Below are 25,420 nucleotides of genomic sequence, written 5' to 3' on the forward strand. Positions count from 1 at the left end.
GGTGCGATTCCTGCAGGAATGCAATGTCAATGTTCCACCTGGTGAGGCTGGCAAACACTTGCCTAATTTTCTGTGGGCGAGAGAACCCCCTAATATTCCACGTAAGGACGTTTAGTCCGTTCCTGCTATTAGTAGTGGAGCCTGGTGTACCCATTTGATACAGTACCATTCATTCCTAAACACGCAAGCAGTCTGCTCCCATCCCGACCCCCTTCAGCTTCACGAACACCACCGTCACATACAAGCCCAAGCAGGGCCAACATGCAGAATGTACTGGTTTGCAATACCTTCGGTCTTAGTAAACAGTTAAGCATCCCCCCTCCCCAAGTCCCTCCCACTCCAGCAACCCCAACCTGCCGAAGCCTAACCCTCAAAGAGCACAACTCCCCCAACAGTGTAACCAACAATTTGGTGCTCACAGCAAAACTCGTGTAGGGTTGTACCCTCATGGAGGACCGCTAGAGGCACAGAACTTCACCCGATACACAGGTGCAGGCGACATTAACTTGAATCAAACTAATGCGCAAAATATGTGTCCATTAATCCACAAATCCACATTCCCAATACCACCCCTGCGCTGGATGTGGGCAATGAAGCAGACCCAAGGAGAGCATAACCCCATTCAATAATGCACAAACTCGCAGGGGAGGGGTCATTCCCATTCAATGCAGTGTATCTCGTTCCCCGCACTTAATAATTGTCCGGCTGCGCCCACTCTGGACCCCAGCAGCCTGTGCGGTCCGGACACCTTCAGTAGTGCACTTCTAGTAACGTGGGACGGAGCACAATGTCCACTGTTCCGCGACCCCCTGGGCTGTCCCCCTTCCAGTTCTGAGGGCTTGCGATAACTGAGTATACAAAAAGAGCCGCCCCCGTGCGCTCATGAGCAGCAGGAGCAGTCGCAACATGGCCGGTCCCTCCGAAATCCCATGATGAAGGCCTGGTGGCCCAGGGCGGGCAGGAGTGCATGCGATAGTGCAGGGTAGGATAGGGCTACAGTCACAGTTAGTTCAGCCGCCCGCACCCTTTAACCGCCCAATGCGCATAACAAAAATAAAGCGCCAGCAGCTCACCTCAGGCAGTCGCTCACCAACAAACCTTGCATAGACAGCCGATAGTGACAGTTTAGCAGTACCTCGCGGTAAATTGTGCAGACGTCTCTACCGCTGTGTGAAGTTTGAGTGGTCTAGGCGCCTCAGTCAGAGTCTCTGTTCTGGTCTCGTCTGGCTTCCGACCTCGCCTCCTGCTGTATTTTCTTGACCAGATCGAGGGCCGCCTTGGGTGTTGTCAGCACTATCGTCTGTTCCTTCCACACCACTCTCAGCCGGGCAGGATACAACATGGAGTACCCAACGTTTAATTCACGCAGCTTGGCCTTCACTGCAGTGTATTCTCTGCGTGCTTGCTGAACAGCGACCGTGTGATCGGGGTAGAATTCCAGAGTATTGCCCTGGTGAACGATTTTGCCCTTCTCCCTTGCAAGCCTTAGGATCACGTCTCTGTCCCTGTAATTTAGGATCCTCGCTACTATCGGTCGGGGCGTAGCGCCTGGTGGCGGTTTTGGGCCTAGCGATCTGTGGGCCCGTTCCACAATGAAGATCTGCGATAAGGCTTCTGCTCCAAAGATATCCCTACAGAGCCCCTCAATATACTGTTCCATGCGGCCTGTGTTGGTGGATTCTGGCAGGCCCGCTATTCGCACGTTATTGCGCCTCGAGCGCGCTTCCAAATCCTCCTCCTTCGCTTTTATTACCTCCAGGATGCGCTCCATTCCCGCGCATTTCGAGGTGGACGTGCGCGCCTCATCTTCTACCGCAGAAATCCTAGTTTCGGCTTCATCCAGTCTCTCACCGTGCTGTTCCTGGCGGGCAGTCATGCCATCCATCCTGCACGTTAGATTGTCCAACTTCCCGTTGATGTCCTGTAGATTTGATTGTATCGCCAGCAGGATCTTCTCCATGTTTGTAGACGGTGGCGAGGCCGAAGACCCGCCGGCCTCCGTTGCGTCATCTACTGGCTTAGACCCCTTTCTATTATCAAAAGAGAGTTTTGGCTGCTGTTTGTCTGGTTTGCCCATGGCGGCGGGTGGTGAAGTCGCCTTACTCAACTGGGGTTTGGTCGCCCTCGTTACTCTGGTCGACGTCGCCGTGTTTCCGTTTTGGCGGTAGACAGCACATGTACTCAATGGCTAGGTCGTTACCAAGGTGGCCCTCCCTGGTTGCAGTATATCTGCCAGACTATGGAAGCGATGTGCACTTGCCAGTGCCGCAGCGTTGGGGGGGCGAGGGAGATAGTTGCAGTTAGGGCGTCTAGCTGGTAGTCCCTCCGGAGCCTCTGCCCCCTATTCGTGTGGGTCCTTGCCCCCGATGCCTGGTCGCACCCCAGTCCTCTGCGTCTTGAAATTCGAATCAGCGGACGTCAGTAGGCTTCCAATGCGCTGTGCCCTGAAGTTCTGCGCGCTGTAGTGTGCCCAGTCCCACTATCCGCCGGGCCGCCGTCAGGGCGCCTCGTTATATGAGCAGGGGCCCGTCTGTGTTAGGCCGCCGAAATTGCCGTTGCAGGAGTGGGTGCCGCCATCTTGTCAGGCAACCAGGCGGGGTGGAAGCGGACTTCGCCGCCAGAGCACCGGCCTGCAGCGGTGTGGACGTGGTCCCTGGTCCAGACTGTCCGCGAGCAAAGCGGGGCGCTGATGCTGGGTTAAGCGGCCTGCCTGCTACCGCTCAAGTGTTGCTCGCGACATACCTCTGGTCGGCCGCCGGCCATGTTGTCTGGACGTCCGGTGCGGGTTACAGCAAACTCGGTTTTTCTCCGGAACGAAGGAGAGGAAGCCGCCTCCGCAAACGCGCAAATGTGCTCCTCATCTTCCTGCACCCGATCGTGGTCTCGCAGGGTGGATCGATGGGGTGTTAGTGGCAATGACTCACATCGTGAGATATCGCCCGGCGGAGCTGCAGTTCAAGCAGCCATTCCGCTGTGCGCCCCCTAGCGCCTCCCCATCTTCATCCTTAGACGACAGGCCCCCAGTACCATTACACATCTAAGTAGAAACCATGAGGGTACCTTTTGGGTATAAAAGCACCACATCTTCACTGGGCAACCAGAGGAGAAACTTCCATGCTGAAATTAGACACTAAAGCCTTTGCAAGCAGAAACTCCAGGACGCAGGGGTCTGACATCCCTTGCAGGGTGTCCAACTCGTGACCAAGACAGGGTCCTTCATTCTCTCCCATTATGTAATGGGGATGGCTCTTGTGAGAGGTTGGCTTAGTATATGGTGCTCACATATGTAAATGTAGCACCCTGCACTAATCCAGATAACCCTTATGGTGATTTTAGTGGTCTTAGACAACCTAAGAAACCTCTCTAAGTGGTAGCTGTGGAGAGCAGCCTTCAGGCTTAGTCCAGAAGGAGTGTAAAGCAGCTGGTTTTACCTACTTAATCTTATGGTATGAGTTAAGTGAAAAAGCACCACAAAGTGTAGTTAGAAAAAAGATGTATATATTATTAACACTCACTAACACAATGTATTATCTCCTACGCAAAAATATAAACACAATAGCACAGAATACACAGTGGTCTCCAGGGGGAGTCCGAAGCATATACTAAAATAGTGGAATGCAAACCATGACTGTTGTCAACCCAGAAGGCGTTGAAGAGTTGGGGACCCAATGAACCACCCAAGGTGAGTATCTAGGAACCCCACTGAAGTCAAGTGCAGTGTGAAAACACAACTGTGTACTCAATTCAAGTCAATGGGTAAGTTGCAGTTGCAATTTTAAAGAAGGACCCTTCCCAGCGGACCCTCAAGAAACGCCTTGGAGGATGGAAGGTTGGAGAGCCATCCCACCCATGGATACCCCAGGAACCATGATACCTACACCAGGGAATCGGGTGCATAGGTGCCAAGTGGCCCCTGTAGACAATAATGGAGGACTTCAGGAAGATGTCGCTGATGAAGAAGGTGAAAGAGCCCAGTGGAACTCAAAGGTAGATTCAAGGTGAGAGGTACCTGCAAGCAGAGGGGACAGAGTCTAGGCCAACCAGGAGTGACCATGAGGCACGGAAGACAAATGCCCAACGATGTCGGAGATGCAGAAGAGTTGACAATGCCCTTGAAGTTGCAGCTGTGTGGACCAGGCGATGCTGTGGAAGACCAAGAGCCGTTTCTGAGCTGCCCCACGTCAGATGTCAAGAGCCAAGGGGTCAGTGTCTGGCAAGGGCACCAACGAGCCTTGGCAATGGCAGCCAACGTAGTTGTAGAAAAAGGTGCAGCGCCGGGACCAGCAAGGTTCAAGTGATGTACCGTGCATGCAGGGGAGCCTAATGGAGCCAAAGAAGACCCTCAAGAGGTCCCAGAGGCAGAGGGCACAGGAGTCGTTTGAGGTCCTTGTGCCGCTCACCAAAGGATGAAGGACCGCAGTGCACAGGATGCGGTGCAGGCGAAGATCGTGGTTGGAGCTTCTTAGAGCCCGAAGATCTCTGAAGGTAAGTATCAACAAGCCTTGGCAACGGCAAGTCAACGCAGTGCATTAGGGTTCTGCTCCAGCGGTTCTGACGAAGTATACTGACCTCATACTCGTTGAGAAGACAGTGCAAACCTCGGGGGAGTTACAGAACCACGGCCAGTGTTGCTTATATTTTTTGAGTCTGTGGGAGCCCAGGATCAGCAGACCGGTCAGCTTTGTTGCGGTGCCTGCAGAAACAGGAGAGTGACTCCTTCACTCAAAGGGAGACTCCTTTGGGTGTCTTGGATGCCCACAGGTCCTGTGAAGAACATGTATGGAGCACAGGCACAGACGTTACAGCAGACTTGCAGGAAGACGAAACCAGGAGCAGCAGGATTCTTCCCAAATGCAGTCTAGGTTCCCAAAGCAAAGTCCAGAGTGCCCAGACGGATGAAATAGAAGTGGTATTGGATCTGAATCTTGTTGCATGACGAATCTAGGGACCCACTCACAGGTAAACCCTTAAGTACCCTAAGGTAATGGTTGGGACGATTCAGGGGTCCCTCTCAGAGGAGGGGCTGGACAGTAGGGAGGGTACTCTATTTAGTGGCCACAGGATCATTCCAATATACTGTTGCAGTATCTGGTGGAATGTCCCAACCAGCTTTCAGTGGTGTGCTTCAAGATGTTTTTTCTTCAATGATGAGACACATCAACAGCTTCATACAGTTTCCACAAAATGAGGACTTTGCCAATCTGGAGATAGATTGTTATGCTTTGGGTCGCCTACCACATGTGGTTGGAGAATTTGATGGCACACATATTGCCTTGGTGCCACCACACAACAGAGAAAAGTCTACTGCAATTGAAAAAACTGCCATTTAGTGTGCACATTGTACATTGTGCACAAAACTAGATTTGCACATCACAATTGTGTGTGAGCATTTTCCAACCTCAACACATGATTCCTTTGTAATGCGGAACTGCACCATACCCCAGCAAATGTCACAACTTGGACCTGAGAGAGCCTGGTTTGTTGGTAAGTATATTTGTTTTAGTAAATTTCAAGTTTAATGAGCAAAAATAGTATTAACATGTTTGGCTCAATTCTTTTTTCATATAGGGGACTCAGCCTATCCTAACCGACCATGTTTGTTAGCATAGCTAAGGAATTTAACAACACAATTGGAAGTGTGCTTCAATGGGGCCCATGGAAGAACTCAGATGCCAGTTGAGTGGGCTTTTGGGCTCCTTAAGGCCAGGTTTTGATCTCTTGATAAGACTGGTGTAGCCAGTCTTATCCAATTAGGTGTGCAAAATCACCATGGCATGCTGCATGTTGCATAACATAGCCGTGCAACAGCTCACCCTGTTCATTGCGAGGAAGGAAACCATGATCGGCCATCGGGTGTGGATGTTGAAATGCCAAAAGAATATGATAGTGGTAAAGAGCATGGAATACACATACGTCAAGATGTTATTGGCAATTTCTTCACATGGGTGGAATTATATATTTACATATTATTGCATTTTTTAGAACCAACAAGGTAAGGAAAAGCCAGGGTAAAGATGTTTGCTGATCTAAGTTTTGTCACATTGACTACTGTGTTTATTTACATTGTGTATCTTTGAAAGTTTTTCGAAAATGTTTTTTCAAAATTAGTTATGTGTAATGTGTCTGTTTTCTAATGTAATAAAACATAAATATTTTAGTTTTAATCAGTTTTAAGTTTCTTCACTATGTCATCTTCATTTGAACATTTCATAGTTGTGCCATTTGCATTTATATGCTGCTGTAGCAAAGTACAAAGGGAACATGTGTTGATCCTGTGAAACGCAGACACACACTTTGGATGTGCATATATTGTACAAAGTAAACTTGCACTGTGATTGAATTTAAGTTTTTAAGAATGTTATTTTTTGTCATTTAAAAGAAAATATGAACACCATTACCAACATGTGATTTATTTATGAATAAACAATGTTTCTAATTTGGACTTTTTCAAATGAATGACGAAACTAAAACCAATTAACAAATTGAGAAAAGAAATATGCCACCAGTCTTTGAATGTGTACATTTTTGAGTTAATAAAACAAAATAAAAAAACTAAGATAAAATAAAAAGAAAAAGTCAATCATGGTGAATGAAACTATTATTGAAGAGCCAAAATTGTTTGAAATCCAATGTACAAAATACAACTGGCATCAAAAAGGGAAATGTGTCCAGAAAATAGTCCACAGAGCAAATGCAAGTAACACACTGGAGACATTAGATTCTGTGTTTCTTGCTGGTGGTGGTGCAGGTTTTGCCATCCTCTCTTGCTGGTCTGGATGAACGTCCCCACCTCTTCCTAATCACCGCCAGTGTGTGCAGGTTGCTTGCTACAGCATTCACTCTGCCAACTGTTCTGGCCCACATTTGCCTTTTCTAACTGTAGTTGTATTTTGTACTTGGGCTCCAAAGAACAGTAGTTCTTCTCTAATAATTTCATCCACCATGACTGACCATTCTCCCTCTGTAAAACAGGGATTCCTCCTCCCTGCCATTTTCAAATAATAAACTTAAATGTAATAACCCACAAGACAAAAAAAGAAAAGAAAAAATGAGCAAGAAAAAGAGAAAGCAAAAAAAACACCCTGACTTCACTGAAAAAAGGTCTCATGAACAGTGTTCTGCTGCAGTGGAATGGCAAAGGGCCATGGTCTGAAATGGAGTTAAAACACATTAGGTGTGTGATGCTAGGATTCATCCAAAAGTCACAGGAATAGTACAATGTTGAACCTGTCCCATGACAGAATCCCTCTGTCAGGAACTGGCTGCTAGGACAATACCAGCACAACTGAGAAATCTAAATTGGCTCTGCCAAGTCCCGCCACCCTGATGGTGACAGAGTAATGTTAGCCAGCAGAGGAGTCCGAAGTGTTGAAGGAGGTGAGCCACTCACATGACGGAAAACACTCTGTCAACGTGGATGGAGGATCAGTCAGCCCACATCTAAATAGAGCAGACGGGAATCCGTTAGCTTGACAGAGTACTTGTAAACAATGCCGCGGAGGGACTATGGGAGTCCTGCCAAGATCTAAATCAGGCCCTCAATCTCTAGCATGCAACTCAGTAGGTCTGCTGCCTAGGGCAAATCATTTGTTGAAAGTACAGTTCCTTGTGGAAAAGTTCAATTACTATTTCAATGCCACTGGGTCCTTTACCCACACAGAACTAGTTCACCTAATGCCTAGATCACATGCTCCCCTTTTACACACTCAGAGAATGGCCTGCAATTCCAGCACCTTGTAAATATTTTATACGTTCTCTTGTGAAACATTCACTAAAAAAGACATGTACATCAATAACTTATTTAAAGACTAGAAAACTTGTTTGCATGAATTTGATAGTTCTCTTCTTCGAATCAGAAAGGCAAAATACATTTATATTTTATTATAGTCATTTTAATATTAAATGCATTTGGAAGACACCTTCATATCCAGCATCATTACCCTTGTCCATGTTTAAAATAGTTTGTCTTTTGTATTTAAGGTTGTCCACTACAATCAAGATAGCTGGAAATAACCGCTTAGTGCGAGTACAGAGAGTTTCAGATGACGACTGTAAGGTTCTTGTCATTGTCCTTTATAATAACGTATTTGTAACTGGTAAGTACTTACTTGTTATTTATAGAATGTCTCCCTTGTTCTTATGCAGCATAATTAGTTCCCTGATCTGACTTCACACACTGTAGTAGTTGTCGTTGGGGAAATGTATGTGGCATATAGCCAAACACTGCTTCATGTTATTGTTGTACACATACATTTTGTTCAGTCGCTCAATGCAAATAGTTCTAAATGCAGACAGGTATTATATAAAGCAGTTAAAAACAGAAAGTGGCTACAAATTCCCCACCACCACAAAAAAACAATTATACATAGGTTTAAATGAATGAAAAAGGTGCAAAACACATTAGCAACAGCTCAAATAAAAGCACAAACAACATTTAGGTTTAGTGACACATTCAAAAGTATGACTTATCAGTCCACTCCACCAGGGATTCTTTCAAGCCTTCAGAGTGTAGGATCTGCAAGACCTCCCAGGGATATAGTTGTAAGTAGGGGCTTGGAAAACCACCACCAGTCCTCTAGGCTTCCAGGTGATTCTTGGAGGCCTGGGAGCACACTCTCCCCCTCAGGTTGTTCCACCTCTTCCTAATCTGCTCCAATGTGTGCAGATTGCTTGCTACAGCACTCATTCTGCCAACTATTCTGGCCCACATTTGCCTCTTCTAAACTATAGTTGTATTTTGTACTTTGGCTCCAAAGAACTGTGGCTCTACTCTAATAATTTCATCCACCATGACTGACCATTCTCCCTCTGTAAAACGGGGATTTCTCCTCCCTGCCATTTTCAAATAATAAACTTAAATAAATGTAATAACCCACAAGACAAAAAAAAAGAAAAAATGAGCAAGAAACAGAGAAAGCAAAAAAAAAACCCTGTCTCCACTAAAAAAAGGTCTCATGAACAGTGTTCTGCTGCAGTGGAATGGCAAGTAGTCATGGTCTGAAATGGAGTCAATCCAATCCAATAAAGCTTTATTCGAGATATATACTCATAAAAGCACAGACATATATTTAAAAATACATATTAGTTAAAATCAATATTTCATACATGTAAATACTTTTAAAACAGTTGTGCAAGCTTTAACAATAAAAAGATTATTTGAACTTTAAAACAAATATTTGGTTGCATTAACAGATATAGCCCTCCGCCTAATGGACTATGCCCACCCCAAATACTTTGCTGTTCCCAGAACAATAGGCATGTCAGTGGATGTACAGATGATTCTTAGTCCCTCAACACCACTGGATGCCCCAAGGTTTCGACAAACTGGGGCCAGCCATACTCTCCTGGGATAGAATAGGCCTCACACAAAAATAAAAAGTGGCCTATGCTTTCATTAGTTGCACCACACACCGGGCAGCATGAGGTATTCGAGCTCCGCCATCTACCCGTCAGGGATCTCAGGGGAAGGGAACCAGACCTTAACTGGAAAAATAACTTCCTGTCCATTGGGACAGTAATACTGTCCCAGTACTGTTCTAATACAGGACTCATTTTAATTTCCAGAAATCTCCCCCCCATTGTATCAAATGTTGTACTTCTCCAGAGTCTACCATCTGTGTAGTCCCAATACAGGGTCTTAATGGTGTTTTTTACTTGGGAATACTTCCCCAGTTGGGTTATCCCAGAGATTAGGGAGGCCGAGTTCACGCAAAACTACCCTGAGATTCTTCAACCATGGTATTTTGTGGAAGGTATCAGCTTTAATTAAGGCTAGAAACCCGTCGGCATAATGCCGGATCTCAGGGGTGGTCCAGAGGCGTCTCCAATAGAGAATAGGCCGTAATCGAGCTCGGTCGCTAACAGATCTCCTCCCTAGATCGAGACCAAGCGGGATTAATGGCGCACTCTGGGGAAGCCCCGTAATTCACCTAAGAAACCTATTCTCTGATGTTTGTAAGGGAAGAAGCCTCTCAAAACCCCACACTTCTGCCCCATATAGGGCTGACCCTATAGCTTTGGCGTTGTATACGACAAGAACCGGTTTTATAGGCTTGGTTTTTGATTTTGTTTGGAGTCAAAACACATCAGGTGTGTAATGCTAGGATTCATCCAAAAGTCACAGGAATAGTATAATGTTGAACCTGTCCCATGACAGAATCCCTCTGTCAGGAACTCGCCGCTGGTGTTCAGTGGCTTTCTACGGTTTATTGTTAAACATTACTAAAGTGATAAAGTACATACAAAAAGCCTTAAAGCAAAGGAAAAAAAGCTACATTATCCAAATCACTGTAAAAGTATCAAGCTAAACATACGTGATAAAAATAGAGTTTATACCATCAGAGGGTTCCAATTTAAATTTTAAAATATAATTTTGTTAGTCAGTTAGCCTTAAGAATTTTTTAACATAACTTATTTGTTATTACATATTTTTATTTGCATCACCTTTTACAATATTTTGCCAAACTTTTTCATTCATAACAGATTGTTCATGCAATAAAAAAATCAGTGGCATCAGATTGTGTGCCTACAAACACTACTTGTGAATTGTTTGCTTCTTCTCATCATGCAGCTGGCATTTCTTTGATTCAATCAAACAATTCAGTCTTTATTCGGTTTATAACAAAATAAACCATAAAAGCACAAGATCATTTAATCATAAGACAACATTAATCAACATTCTAAATCTGATCATAAAAGTTCATTTCTGATGGAGACATCTAGCCGAAGATTCCTTAACTTTGAATTCTCCCTAGGCGCCAGACTCAATCCGGAAATATATCAGCAGTACCTCTGCGTGCTGGGGGACGGCGTCGCCCGGCTCCGTGGTGACATCGTGTCCTGATATGCAGCCAGTGGAGCCATACAAGTCCCCTCTGGCGAGCAGATGTCAGTTTTCTTCTTTTTCGTGCTGAAACGCGGATCCAGAGAAGCGGTTTCTCTGGCCTTCTATTTTTGGCCTACTTTGACGCCTGTTTGCGTCTGGGAACAGTGTGCCTATACCTTTGGGTTTTAAGACATGTGAGACCTGTACTCTACAGATGTTGGCTACGGATCCGCATTCCATCTGTATGTGGTGCTTAGGAGAGCACCACAAATCCGGGTAATGCGATGGCTGTAAGAGACTGAAGCCTAATTCCATGCGGGAAAGGCGAATGAAGTTGCTGAGGGCACGGCTCTCTCAATCGGAGTCTAGGCAGCGCCAATCTCCTTCCTGCTCTGAAGTTCCTGCGCAGGGCCGTTCAAGGAGCCGTTCCCATGGGCATCGCTCGTCCACGTCACAGAAATCCCATCAGAAGGGATCGAGGTCACGGAGGTCTTTGGCCTCACAAAGCCGTAACATCATTGCTGGTTCCTCCTGTTCCTTACTGGAGGATGTAGCGCAGGAGTCGACCCCAAGCCTCCCTCCATATCCTGGAGCCGGGGTGACTATGATCCAGATGCAGACATATTTTCATGCACTGCCATCCTTCTTTGGGTCTACTCCTCCCTCTGGTGCGCCTTCAGGCCCCAAAGAAGTTGAAGGGACTCTGATCGGGAGCATGCCGGTGGGCTCACCCTCGGCACCAGTCGAGGACCTCGACTCCGTACCTGGAGTCATAACGACATCCAGACACAGCCCGGAACGGCTTCCCATTGTGACATTGGTGGCATCGGATGAGGTGGTCATCGTGTCTCCATGATGCTGGTCGATGCCGGAGACACCATTCATGTGCACGTCGATACGATGACGCCCGACGTCGATCGGCACCAGAGACGCTGCTTATAGCCACTGCAGTTCCTGCACCTTCTCCTTTCCAAATTGAGGATGAAGCTGGTTAGGTTGCTGTAGGAAGGTAGAATCCTTCTGCATGGTTACCCACCACTTTTTGCCTGGTTTTGCTATGTTTATCTGACTGGAATCCTGCTAATCAGGACACCAGTCTCTGTGCTTCTTCTCTAAATTGGAAATGGTGAGTACTTAGGTAAACTCCAGATTGGCACCCTCATAGGTCCCTTGTATATGGTACAAAGGTGCCCAGGGCATAGGTACACCAGAGGTCTCCCATGGGCTGAAGCATGCATTATGCCGCCCATGAGAGACCACACAAATTGTGACTCCAGGCCTGCCATTGCAGCCTTTGTAAGCTGTTGCAACCACCACTTACGACTGATATAGGTTTCCCTATTTTTGAGATCATTACACTTAAAACCTAGCAGTGTGCTCGGTTCTAAGTGTGAGCCTGAGGAGTCCATTCTCCTGGGTTGTGAGTCAGCCATTACAACCTATAGAGTGGGCATGCGTCATTACGCGAAGACCAGCTCTAAACTGGCTGTAACGAATAATGTCATGTTTGGTATCATACATGTTGGAATCATACCCTTACACCATAAGCGGTGTTAGCGGTATGATTCCATGCACTGTAAAGGTCCTCCAGGGGGCCCTCAGTGCTCTCGGTACCAGTCTTCCAGAACCGGACAGCCCACTAGGGCTGCTGCCAACCAGAGACCCATTTCTGCCCTCCTGCTGCTAATCCAAGCTTGAGCAGAGGAAGGCAGAACAAAAGATATCCTGTCACAGGGAGGTGTGATCACGTACCAGACAGGGTTTAGTGTATTGGGAAAGGGTGGGGTGCTTGCATTGCCAGTGAGACTGCTTGAAGGGCACATTTGGTGCCCTTCTTGCATACTACAGTTCAAACCAGTTCAGGGAACCATTGGCTCCTGCTCTGGTGCAAAACTGGACAAAGGACATGGGAGTATCCTCCCTACTGTCCAGCTCCTCCTCTGCAAGGAACCCCTGAATCATCCCAACCCTTTCCTAAGAGTACTTAAGGGCTTAGCTGTGGGTGGGTCCTTAGATTAGTCGTGAGACAAAATTCAGATCACATACCACTTCAACTTTGACCGCCTGGACACTCTGGACTTCGCTTTGGGAATCAAGACTGCAACGGGGATGATTCCTGCTGCTCCTGGTCTGGTCGTCCTGCTGGTCTTCGGCAACACCCTGCGCTTTACAGTTTCTTCACCAAGCCCGTGGACATCCAAGACACCAGAAGAAAGATGAATTTCCATTTGAGTGAAGGAGTCACTCCCCTGCATCTGCAGGCACCGCAACGCAGCTGACCGGTCTGCTAATCCTGGGTTACCATGGACTCCAAAAGGTTCAGCAACACAGGTGGTGGTTCTGCAACTCCCTCGAGGCCTGCATAGTCTTCATACCGAGTTTGAGGACAGTATCCTTTGTCAGAACAACTGAAACAGAACCCATGTCACCGCTTTTACTTGCCGTTGCCAGGGCTTCTTGACTCTCTCCTCCAGAGATCTTCAGGCTCCTAGAAGCTCCAACCTCATGCAACTCCTGCAGCCAAGCACTTCGCCCTCACAGCTTCATCTGCACCGTGGGCCTTCTTCATTGGGGAGCTGCTCGAGGTCCTCTTGTGAATCCTGTACCTTTGGCCTGTGGGTCATCTTGAAGGTCTTGTTTGGCTTCAGTGGGCTCCTCTGCTTGCTCGGGGCCTTCTCTGACTTACCTGCTTGTGGTGAATCACTTGGGCCTTGCTGCTCTCGACACTGCACCTTTTTTCATCGACTATGTTGGTTGGTGCTGCCAAGGCTTTTTGGTGCCCCTGCCGGACACTGACCTCTTGGCTCTCAACATCCAATGGGGGACAACTCGTAAATGGCTCCTGGTCTTTCTCAGCATCACCTGGTCCGCACAGCTACAACTTGAAGGGCATCGCCAACCTCTCCTGCATCCCGACATCGGTGGGCATTCGTCCTGTGCCTCTTGGTCACTCCTGAGTGGCATAGACTCTTGTCACCTCTGCTTGCAGGTACCTCTCATCTTTAATCCATCTTTGGGTTCCACCGGACTCCTTTATCTCCTTCTCCAGTGGCATCTTTCCTGAAGTCCTCCATTGTGTTCTATGGCGGTTTCCGACATCTCTTGACACCCATGCACCTGGCTTCCCTAGTGTGGATATCCTTGTTCTTGGGGTATCCACGGGTGGGATGACTCTCCAACCTTGCATCTTCCACGGGTTTGTTCAAGGTCTGCTGGGATGGGTCCTTCTTCATTAAAATTGCAACTTCGACTTACTTTTTGACTAACATTGAGCACACTGTCCTGTTCCCACTCTGCACACAAACTCCATGGTATTCCTAGATACTCACCTTGGGTGGTTCCTTGGGTCCCCGGCTCTTCACGTCTTCTGGGTCAATTCTTGACTTGAGTCTTGGTATGCATTCCACTCATTAGTGTATGGTTTGGTCACCCCTTGGAGACAACTGTGTGTTGGTGCTTCTAACCGGCTCTGTTTTCTAAGTATTGTGTGTATTGTGTTTCTATCTCCGGGTTGGAGATAGTTCAAATGTGTTAGTGAGTGTTGGTAATAAAATAAATATTTTTTTAACTACACTGAGTGATTCATTTTCACTTAACCTATACCATAAGATTAAGTACTGGTAAAACAAACTGCTTTACACTCCTTCTGGACTAAGCCTGAAGTCTGCTCACCTCAGCTACCACTTAGAGAGCTTTCTAAGGTTGTCTGCTACTGCTAAAAATCACCATAAGTGTTGTCTGGTTTAGTGCTGGGTGCTACACTTACCTAAGTGAGCGGCACCATATACTGAGCCAGCCTCTCACAGTTGCTATTTTTCCAGTTTTGCAAGAAGACTTTGCAGACACTGGTGATGTGACCTCTTAGTTGGTCTTGGTCAGCCTCAGGTAAGAGGTTCTTTGGTGACATTTGGTGGAGATAGTCGTCTGCAACCGTCTCCTAATTATGATCTGCTTTCTCCACCATGAATGTCAAAGGAGGCTAGTGCAGCTTTTGCTGAGGCTATTAACAGAGTTGCTGGAATACTAAAATAGCTTCCGTCGGTGACTTTGTCTTCCGATCCATTATTGGATCTGCTTCATCAGGGTGGCACAGGTGTTGAACCTTTGTTACCTTATGGAGAGTCTCTATATGACATTCTTCAGGGTACTTGGGCAAGGCCGATGTCAGGTATCTCGGTTGATCGTGCCATTTCGCATAGTCCTGCTCCGGACGACCCTGCTTGTCTTTCTCGACACCCTACTGCTAAAGGGTTTGTTCTGCAAACTTCTACAGCTTCGTCAGGTTTGGAGGTTTCTCCCTTGCTTCTGCCAGGTAGAGAGTGCAGGTGGTTGGAGATGTGCGGGCGGAATATCTTTGTGTTGACTAGTTCGGCCTTGAGATCGTTGAACACATCTTGTGTCTTAGGAAGGGCTTCCTATACTTTGTGGGACACTGTCAACCAACTGCTTCCTGAAGGGGTCAGGGCTGAATTCTCTAAACTTGTGCAGGATAGTCGTGAGATGGCAAAGTTTAATATTAAATCTGCGATGGACACAACAGATTCTATTGGCAGAGTTATGGCTCGATCAATTGCTCTCCATAGACACGCTTGGTTGTGTGAGGCGAGATTTCTTGATCAAGTTCGGGAGAGTTTGAACGACTTGCCTTTTGACAGCCATGCTGACTCTACGGTATAGCGCCTCATTGCAGACCATTTGTAATTTGACCTTATCAGGTCTTTTGTTTATTTTTTATGTATCCACGGCTGTGGTCCTATGATTAGGGATGATTTCCTCCCTCTGCTATGTCTTATAGTGTTGAAGTGTTATGCACTACTTGTTGCATATAATGAGAAGATTTGTCTCTGGATTTGACTTTTTTAATCTCAGGATGGTTTTTACAACTGTGTAGCTGTTTTGTTCTTTTTTGGTTTTTACTCTGATGAAGAGCTTATTCAAGAGATTATACCCCATATTGGGTATGTGACTCACTCTATGTGGGATATTGGTTTGCTCTTGTATAGCTCTTCAGAAATACTACTTTTGTAGTCTATTTCTATACTATAGATCTCTCTGATATACAGCTTAGTCCTTTCAGAACTTCATTTTATGTTCTCTTAAGGACTATGGTAAGGTGCTAATTGCCGCTCTTTTCCTCTGTTGATACCCTCTCAGGGGGTTCTGTTACTTTTACACGCCTCTATGGGTTTTTCTTAACAGTGTATTCAATTCAGTTTGTTTTCTCTTCTCGAGCGGACTACATATTTATTATGGGTGCTTCAACTTCTTTGAAGAAATTGAGCAATTTGGAGCGTTTCGCTAGTTCAGAGTATATACTTTGCATGCTTCTGGATGCTATTTGTTTGTGAGTTCTTTCTTTAGGGTGACGAAATAGTGTCTAGTGTAGAAATGAATATTTCCTCAAGCAGAAGTCGCTATCCCTGAGTGAGTGAGGTACAGGCGTTATCTTGCAAGCCTCCCTACATGATGTTTTTCCGGGCAAAGTGGTGTTTTGACCTGTGCTTCATTCTTGTCAAAGGTTGTGCCCCCATTCCATCTGGGTCAATCCATCACGAAGTCCACCTTCTTTGCTCCCCTGTACCCCTCTAAGGAAGAGGAGCTTCTCCACCGCCTGGACCCAAAAATTGCTTTGTCGTTGTACCTTCACTGCACAAAAGAGTTTTGGGTGGACGACCAACTCTTTACGGGGTACGCGAGAGCTAAGAAGGGAAGGACGGTGCAGAAAAATATCATCTCTTGCTGGGTCGTTCTCTGCATTAATATCTGCATTGCCCTGGCTAAGAAGCAGCCCCCTGAGGGATTAAGGGCCCATTCCACCAGAGAAAAAGCTGTGACTACAGCCTTGGCTCGGGGGGTCCCAGTCCTTGACATCTGCCAGGCGGCAACGTGGGCATCTTTGCACACATTTGTCAATCACTACTGCCTGGACAGTCAGGTCCCCAGAGATGGGCATTTTGCCCATTCGGTCCGTAAGGACTTCCTAGTATAAGGTATTGGTCTCCAACCCGCCACTGGGATGGTACGGCTTGGGTATCTAATTCAAAGGTAAGAAATCTGCAGCTAGAAGTCTCTATCAGATGAACAAGTTACTTACCTTCAGTGATGCATTATCTGGTAGAGGCTCCATCTAGCTGCAGACTCCTTACAGCCCCACCCATGTCTTCCTGCTTTGCGGACTAATGTCTTAGGGCTAGGGTTACTCCCCTTTTCAGGGCCCTAGTTTTGCACATGACTCTGTCAGTTACTTTGTGGGTCTGTGCTTCTGGCATGGAAAGACTAAAAGTACTGATCTCCACGCACCTGGGTGGTGCTTATATAGGAACCGCAACATCTTAACCGACGCTGCTGATGACATCACGCGGAGCCGAATGGAGCCACCCAATGGCGTGCACAAGGGGTATTGTTCAACGCAAAAGACCCCTTGGAAATTCAAAGGTAAGGAATCTGAAGCTAGATAGAGTCTCTACCAGATAATGCGTTACTGAAAGTAAGTAACATATTCATCAACAGTCATTAAAAATCTACATTCCAACGTAAATAGTTCATTCTAAAAATATTGGACTGTTAACCTCTTTTAAACGGGCAATTATTTAAAATATCTCCAATAATCAAATGGAAAAAAACCTCTCTGATATGATGATATTTTAAACTTTTCCTAAAAACCAAAAAAACAATAGGATTTGATAGTAAGTGCTATATGCAATATAGATCAACACATGGGCGTTTTCAGAAATGTATAAGATCCCACAGCCTCCGAGAGAATATAAGGTGTGCTAAAGCAAAATCATACTACAGATGCTCCAATCACATATAAATATAACTTTACAGTGGCTGTGCACCTACCGTTTTCAGGCATGTCAGCGTTTTCCTTATACTTAAAACATTAGTGAAAAACTTTGCAAAAAACTGTATTGATATCTTTCAAATCCATCAAATATTGATATGCCTCCTGATAGTCAGACAACTGGTCTCCTAAAAATAATGGATTCCAGTTTTTTTCCAGTATACCCAATAACATTTAAGAGAAAAGCGTCAAGTGCAGTATGGAATGAATGGAGCTGTTATCACATGAACTTTTCAAATTATTACTTCCCCTAGTACCCCTATTTGGAAATGCAACAAGATGGTGAATTGTAGAAAAATGTAATTGAGTTAAAAGTTATCTATGATATACAATAACCCCTTCACTGCCAGGCCTGTGCTAAGCCTTTTTTTGGCTATTTGGGGTAGAAAACGTTAAGCGGTCCATGCAAGATATAGCTCCCTGGCCTCCGCCGGGTGTCTAGCTTTCAGAAATGTGTGGGTTTGGTAGGTTTCCCTAGATGGCCACCGAGCCCAGGGCCAAAAACCCTGATGACCCCCCTTGCAACACCAGGTTGTTTTGTGATAGGTAATTTTGATGTTTTCTCAATACTTTTTGGGCCCTTGCCTGTCTCTGCTACAAGGCCCACACTCGTGAGGGAGGTACCATTTTTATCGGGAGACCTGGGGGAACGCTGGGTGGGAGGAAATGTGTGTCTGCTCGGTGATCCCACAACTTTCCCACACAAAAATTGGAGAAATGTTTTATTTTTTTCAGCTAAATTTGAGGTTTGCAGTGGATTCTGGCTAAGAAAAAGCTGAGTGGTCCACGCAAGCCTACCTCCCTGGATTCCCCCGGGTGTCTAGCTTTAAGAAATGTATGGGTTTGGTAGGTTTCCCTAGTTGGCCGCTGAGCCCGCGGCCAATAATCTAGGGACCCCCCTTGCAAAACCAGGTTGTTTTGTGAAATGTAATTTTGATGTCTCCACAATACGTTTTGGGGCTTTGCCTGTCGCGGGTACTTGGCCCACCCACACAAGAGAGGTACTATTTTTATCAGGAGACCTGGGGAACGCTGGGTGGTAGGAAATTTGTGTCAGCCTGGTGATCTGACAACTTCCCCACACAGAAATATGAGAAAAATTAGATTTTTTTCAGCTACGTTTGAGATTTGCAGGGGATTCTGGGTAGGGAAACGTTTGGGGGTACACGTTAGCCATACATCCCTGGAGTCCCCTGGGTGTCTAGTTTTCAGAAATGTGTGGGTTTAGTTGGTTTCCCTAGATGGCCGCTGAGCTCTGGGCCAAAAACCCAAGTGACCCCCGTGCAAAACCAGGTTGTTTTGTGGTATGTAATTTTGATGTCTCCACAGAAAATTTTGGGGTGTTTCCTGTCGCGGGAACTAGGCCTACCCACACGAGTGAGGTACCATTTTTATTGGGAAACCAGTAGGAATGCTGGTTGATAGGAAATTTGTGGAGGTCTGGTTATCCTACAACTTTCCCACACAGAAAAGTGAGGAAACATTTTTTTTCTAGCTAAATTTTAGGTTTACAGGGGATGCTGGGTTGGAAAATGTTGGGAGATCCACGCAAGCCACACTGCCCTGGACTCCTATAGGTGTCTAGTTTTCAGAATTGTCTGGGATTGGTAGGTCTCCCTAGATAGCCGCTGAGACCGGGACCAAAAACACTGGTGACCCCCTTGAAAAACCAGGTTGTTTTGTGATAGATATGTGGACACCTGTGTTTTTGGTCCCGGGCATGCAAACATCTAAGGGAACCTAAAAAATCCAGACATTTCTGAAAACTAAACACTCGTGGGAGTCCATAGAGGTATGGCTTGCATTGATCCCTCAACATTTTCCTTCCCAGAATCTGTTGCAAACCTTAAATTTAGCTAAAAGGTCACATTTTCCTCTAATATTTGTGTGGGAAAGATGTGGGATCACTGCACAGCACAAATTTCATACTATTCAGCGTTCTCCTCAGTCTCCCGATAAAAATGATTCCTTACTTGTGTGTTTGGGCCAAGTGTCTATGACATGGAAGGACCAAAAATGTGTAGAGATTGAGGGGGGCCCAAGGCGGGTCCAAAAGTGCAGTTTGTTTAAACGTTTTTTCGGCCGACGCTACTTTGGGCACCCACACAATTGAGGTGTCATTTTTCGTGGCAGACCAAGGGGAAGGCTGGGTGGTAGGAAATGTGTGCCTGTGTGGTGATCCTACATCTTACCCACGCAGAAATGTGAGGAAATTGTGACTTTGTAAGTAAATTGGAGGTTTGCAGTGGATTCTAGGGAAGAAAACGCTGGGGGATACATGCAATCCACACCGCAGTCAGTACGCGCACACCACCAACCAAGCGCCATCAACACACACTGCCAGCCAAGCGCCATCAACTCACTCCGCCATCCATGCACTCCGCTATCCAAGTGCCATCCACACTCTCTGCCAGCCAAGCGCCATCCATGCACACCGTCAGCTAAACGCTGGTTCACGTACACTGCAAGTCAAGTGCCACTCCACACACACCACCAGGCAAGCGCCAGTCTACACACTCCGTCATCAAGCACGAGTCCACACGCACCATTAGCCAAGTGCAAGCCCACACACACTCCCAACAAAATGCAACCAAGATCAGTACACGCAGACCGTCAGCCAAACTCCAGTTCACACACACACAAACTCTCCCTGGCTTCTAGTGGTTTTCGGGCTCCCGCTTAAGGGTAACTGAGACTAAAAATATCACTGAAACAGCCAAAATGTGTGCCTAAAAAAGGGCCGTGACCTGTGCCTATGGAGCTTCTCCCTGACATGCCCATAAACTTATCCCTGGTTCCTAGTGGTCTTGCTGCCCCCACCCCCTGGAGGAGCAGATAAGTGGCTATTGCCACAATCTGACTTCCGGGGAGGGGCGGGGCAGAAATACTTTTTTGGGTGTGAGGGCATTAGCATGCCCATTCTGGGCAGCCCCCACCCCTATCTATAAAATAAAATACAAACATAATTCCTGGTGCCTAGTGGGCTTTCTGCCTCCCGGGAGTGACAGATTGGGGGCTTTGAGTCTCTGTTTTAGACCAGATTGAGTGCCATAAAACAGTGGTTTAGACTCTATAATATCCATTAGGAAATGTAGCTCTAATTCCATGTGTATAATGGTCTCTGGATTTGAATGTGGTACCTCCAGGTGTCTTCCCAGAAACGTATTCTCCTGTCTTTGTAAGAACGTATTGTCTCCCCCCAATATTCCAGCACTATATGTTGCTGCTGAAATTGTTTTAGCACTATAGTGGGTCAAAAATTCATTTAATTGACTTGGTCCCTAATTTGGTCGCCAAACTTGTAAAATTCCTTCATTATTTCCTTAGCATATTGATTGAGCTAGTTTCTCTATGGTGGTTCCAGCCCCCGTCTGCTGAAAACTGAAACTCTAGCTAACTAAAATGTTTAGTACTTAAAATCTTACTCCCATTTTTTTTTAAATGGGCAGGTCTTACTTTTACTTTTACCACAACACAAAGTAAACGTTTTTCACTGATTAATCCTTATATCGATGATTTCCATAAACTCAGTAAAAGGATTAGTAAGCCTCTATAGGCTTATTGGGATCAGGGATATTAACTGTGTCATCCGCATACAAAAGAATATGGTTCTTGAGCCAAAAAACGAGAATTAGTGCGAAGTATTTTTCTGATTCAGTTATCAGAGTCATGGAGGTTGTTATGATGCCTTATACAATTCTGTAGTGCTAGTATTCTCTGGAAAAAAAGTTATTCTTTTAAAGTTCTGTCAGGAAAATGTACTATTAACATGTACATATAATTGGGTCATGTAAAACTTCGTAGTTGTGCATATTAGATGTTTGCTTTAATTTTCATTGTATCTAAAAGAACATTGTGTTAGTACTAAAATACTGTAATTAAACCTGGCAGGAAAGACAATTCTACAGATATTTGAACCCATGCCTCATCTTATAGTTTCTTCTAAGCTGTAGATTCCATGTTGCCAACCTCGTCGATTTGGGTTGTCTTGGCCTGGACCAACTTCTAGTAGTAAACTGTAAAATAGTTACACGTCCTTGTTATGTTATGTAATGTGTATTTGTAGAGCGCCTGGTTACACTGACTCAGTGTGTCCCCGCCCTAAGGCAACAGCCGTAGGACCAAAAGCAGTATCTAGAATAGACAGATGACATAGCGGATTAGACCACAGGAAACAAATAGGTCTTCAGACCTTTCCCAAAAGTAGATTCAGATTCTTCCAGCCGGAGATTCTGAGGAAGGGTATTCCACAACTGGGTCGCCTCATACCGAAAGGATCGGCCGCCCATCCTTGATCTCCTAATCTTGAGGATATGCACCATTCCTCTTCCACTTGATCTAAGCAATCTGGTAGGTGCATAGGGAGTAAGAAAGGTCGTGCAGATACACATGGCCCTTCTTCTGTAAAATATGGTGGCTTACACACATGGCCTTGAACTTCACTCTCTCCCTAATGGGAAGCCAGTGCAAGGAGGCAAGCGTTTTCCCTGCAGACGCTCTCCTTGGTAACATAAGAACAAGTCTTGCAGATGCATTCTGGATACACTGCATTCTCCGTATGCACTTGTCCGTTGCACCCAAATACAGGAGATTGCAGTAATTCAGGGGCGAAGTCACCAAGGCATGCACCATGATCTTCCTTGATGCAATGGGGAGGGTATACACCGAGATTCTTTGCTTGTTCACACAATGTAGGGGTAAGGCCCAATGTCTGAGGCCACCATGTCGATGACCGAACTGACGGAGCCTTCCCTATTACCAGTACCTCGGTCTTGGTACCATTTAGCTTCAGACAATTACTTGCCATCCACTCAGCCAGTTCTTGCTGGCAAGACATGAAGTTAGAGGCAGCATTGGATCGAGCCTGAGTCAGGGAGACCACCAAATGGGTGTCATCAGCATAGGACAGGGCATTAATCCCAAACTTATTCGCAAATTTCTGCCAAGGGGGCGACATAAAGATTGAACAAGGTCAGACTCAGGGTAGAGCCCTGAGGCACCCCCTGCATCAGCTTGATGTTCCTGGAGTAGTGAGCCCCTTGCATAACTTGAAAGCTACGCTCGGTCGGAAAATATTCCATCCATGTCAGAGCCCTATCAATAACACCACCTCTCTTTAAAGCCTGCAACAAGGTATGGTGGGCGACAGTGTTGAACACGGCACTTAGATCTAACAAAATTAGTGCCACTGTTGGTCCGTCGTCCAAGTGCTTCAGGATGATCTCCGTGGAATACAGTAGTGCCGACTCAGTGGAATGGAGGGCATGAAAACCAGACTAAGAGGGGTGGAGAAGGTTGTACTTACAAATGTGCGCTGTAAGCTGTATGTTCACAATCATCTCTGCTACCTTAGCAAAATAGGGAAGCAGGGAGATGGGTCGCAAGTTGTCTAGTTGCTCCGCGTTAATATAGGGCTTCTTTTGCAAAGGAAGCACCACTGCCTCTTTCCATCTGTTAGGAACCACTCCTGAGCTAAAAGACATACCAATGAGATGTCTAATAAAGGGCTCTAATATGTCCAAACTCCCTCTAAGCACCCTGGGGGTCCCTGGATTCCTAGGTGACCCTGATTTAATAGTAACCGCTATCTGTTTATGGGTGTCCGGAACAGGCATGGAAAATCTATGGAGACATTGTGGTATTGGAACATCCACTTGTTCCTCCTCCCCTCCGATGCTTACACGAGCAGAGTCGGGGAAAGAGGAGTAGATCTGTTCTACCTTCGCCGCAAAGTATTCTGCCACCCGATTGCAGGATTTCTCAGATCAATAGATGTCAGGGAGGACATTTCTTTAAAAACCTTAAAAAGTTCTTTGGTAGAGTTTTCAGCTGTTCGAATTCTCTCCTTGAAATAGGCTGACTTCGCCTTCCTAATGAGCGAATGGTATGACTTAATACAGATTTTATATTCCTCTTCTACGAGGAAGTAGAAATCTTTCCTCCATCATCTTTCAAGACGCGTGCACCCTGTTTTGGCAGTCCTAAGTTCTTCCCCAAACCAGGGAGCAGATTTGCGTTTTTTAGTGGACACCTTATTAGACCAGGGTGCCGTACAATGAAGGGCATCAGTAATGCGCCTCCCTAAAGCTTAACAGGTGTGTTTTACATCTAAACTGGAGGGTGGTCCATCTCTCAGAAAGGCCTGATTAAAAGCCCCCTGAGAGAAGCCAACCCACTTCCTGCTTTTAAAACCAATTTTAACTTTCTCCTTTGCTTTGGGAGCCGGGAGCTGTATTGTAAACGGTATCCAAAAGTGATCCGACCACAGCACCGGACACGGGGACTCAACCACCAGAGCATCCCAATTTGCAAAGATGGGATCAAGTAAATGTCCCTGCTTATGTGTAGGGCATTCCGACTTTAGTAATAATTGAAGTGTTGCTAATTCCTGACGCAACTCTTATGCCCTGAGGCTGAGTACATCATCAAGGTGCAGATTCAAGTCTCCCAGCACCAGTAGTTTGTCATACCTTAGTGCTGATTGCACCAGATAGTCAATTAAGCTAAGAGAGAACCTGGTATGGGGCCCGAAGGTCGGTAGACCAGTAGACCTTTAATAACCTAGTTGGTGGCAGTTCTAAGAGTAAATAATCCTGCTTCACTGTCCTCGAAACCAGCAGGGGTTCTGTCCCCTAGCCCCGGTCGGCCACGGACGGGCGCAGATGGGCTTGCCTTTGGCGCGCCTTTAGGCGCGCCCGATGTGCGGCAGCAGAGGCATGTTCAATTTCAAGGCTACCTCGCCCAACAACTAGAGGGCTGCCCCCGCCGGAAGTGCCTGTCTCTGTCTACCCCGCCTTCCGCGCAACGGTAAACACCGTGTCAGACCAGGGCGGGAAGACCAAGAAATCGAGTACAGGTATTGTGTAACCAAGCCCCTTTACACTTGTCATTTAAAATCAAATATTGTCCCACATAAGAGAACCAGAATTAAAATGTATGCCAAGTTTTTAAAACAGATGAGCCTTTCAGCCGAGCCGTACCACAAGCGGACTCAGGAACACTGCCACTGTCCCTTCGTCCACCGCGCAGCCGTAGAGAAAAACGTAGATGCATTGAATGTAAAGACCTTCAATACATGTAAGGGCCCAAGGAAAATGGCATCAACTAGCTGGGGAAATAAAATAAAATATCTATTTCTAGTGAATTCAATATTATTACTTTTGTGGCTGAGGATATTCTTACAGTTCTGTACATGTATGTCTATACATAGGAAAAAAGAAGTGATCAAGTTTCAGAAATGTGTTGTTCACAATTATCTTGAGCACGCACTAGACAGAAGTCAACCTTAATGAGTCCTATGTCTTCTTTAAATTGTGTATTATGTTTCTAGGGGATCTACTGCATACAAATAGATATGTTGGTTTTTTTACCACTTGAATTGTTTGTCTTGGCAGGAGGCATTTGTTCATCATGTGGTTTTGTTTTTTTGTCTTGTAGGTCTGGATCTTAGGTATAATATTTTAACTGATGTTGGAGCAGAACACATTGGAATTCTACTGCAGGTATGAATTTAGGTATAATGGGCACACACAAATGATTACAGTAAGAAAGCGGCTACAATATTAATTATACATTATTTACACCCGCTCCTGAGTGCTGGCAGTTATTATGTTACTTTCTGTTATGCTTAGTCTTGTCTCCTGTGCCATTTATAGCTCACTGCAATTTCACAGCCAGTGCGCCAAATACTCCAAAAGAAATTACTTGGAAATGACTGAACTACCACAGTGTCATGAGAACTCTTAATAGCC

The 25,420-nt window shown here is 45.9% G+C and overlaps 1 protein-coding gene across 6 annotated transcripts in view; it reads left to right on the forward strand.

Annotated features, from left to right (window-relative positions):
* Window positions 1-25,420, forward strand: part of LRRC34 (leucine rich repeat containing 34) — a 327,003-nt gene that overhangs the window by 205,438 nt on the left and 96,145 nt on the right. For all 6 annotated transcript variants that reach the window (XM_086944309.1, XM_086944310.1, XM_086944306.1 and 3 more), the window contains 2 exons: window positions 7,981-8,096; window positions 25,107-25,171. In XM_086944309.1, the coding sequence (XP_086800435.1) occupies window positions 7,981-8,096; window positions 25,107-25,171 (181 nt within the window). The remainder of the gene's footprint in view (window positions 1-7,980; window positions 8,097-25,106; window positions 25,172-25,420) is intronic.

Source organism: Lissotriton vulgaris, chromosome 11, assembly GCF_964263255.1.
Source record: "Lissotriton vulgaris chromosome 11, aLisVul1.2, whole genome shotgun sequence".
NCBI lineage: Eukaryota > Metazoa > Chordata > Amphibia > Caudata > Salamandridae > Lissotriton > Lissotriton vulgaris.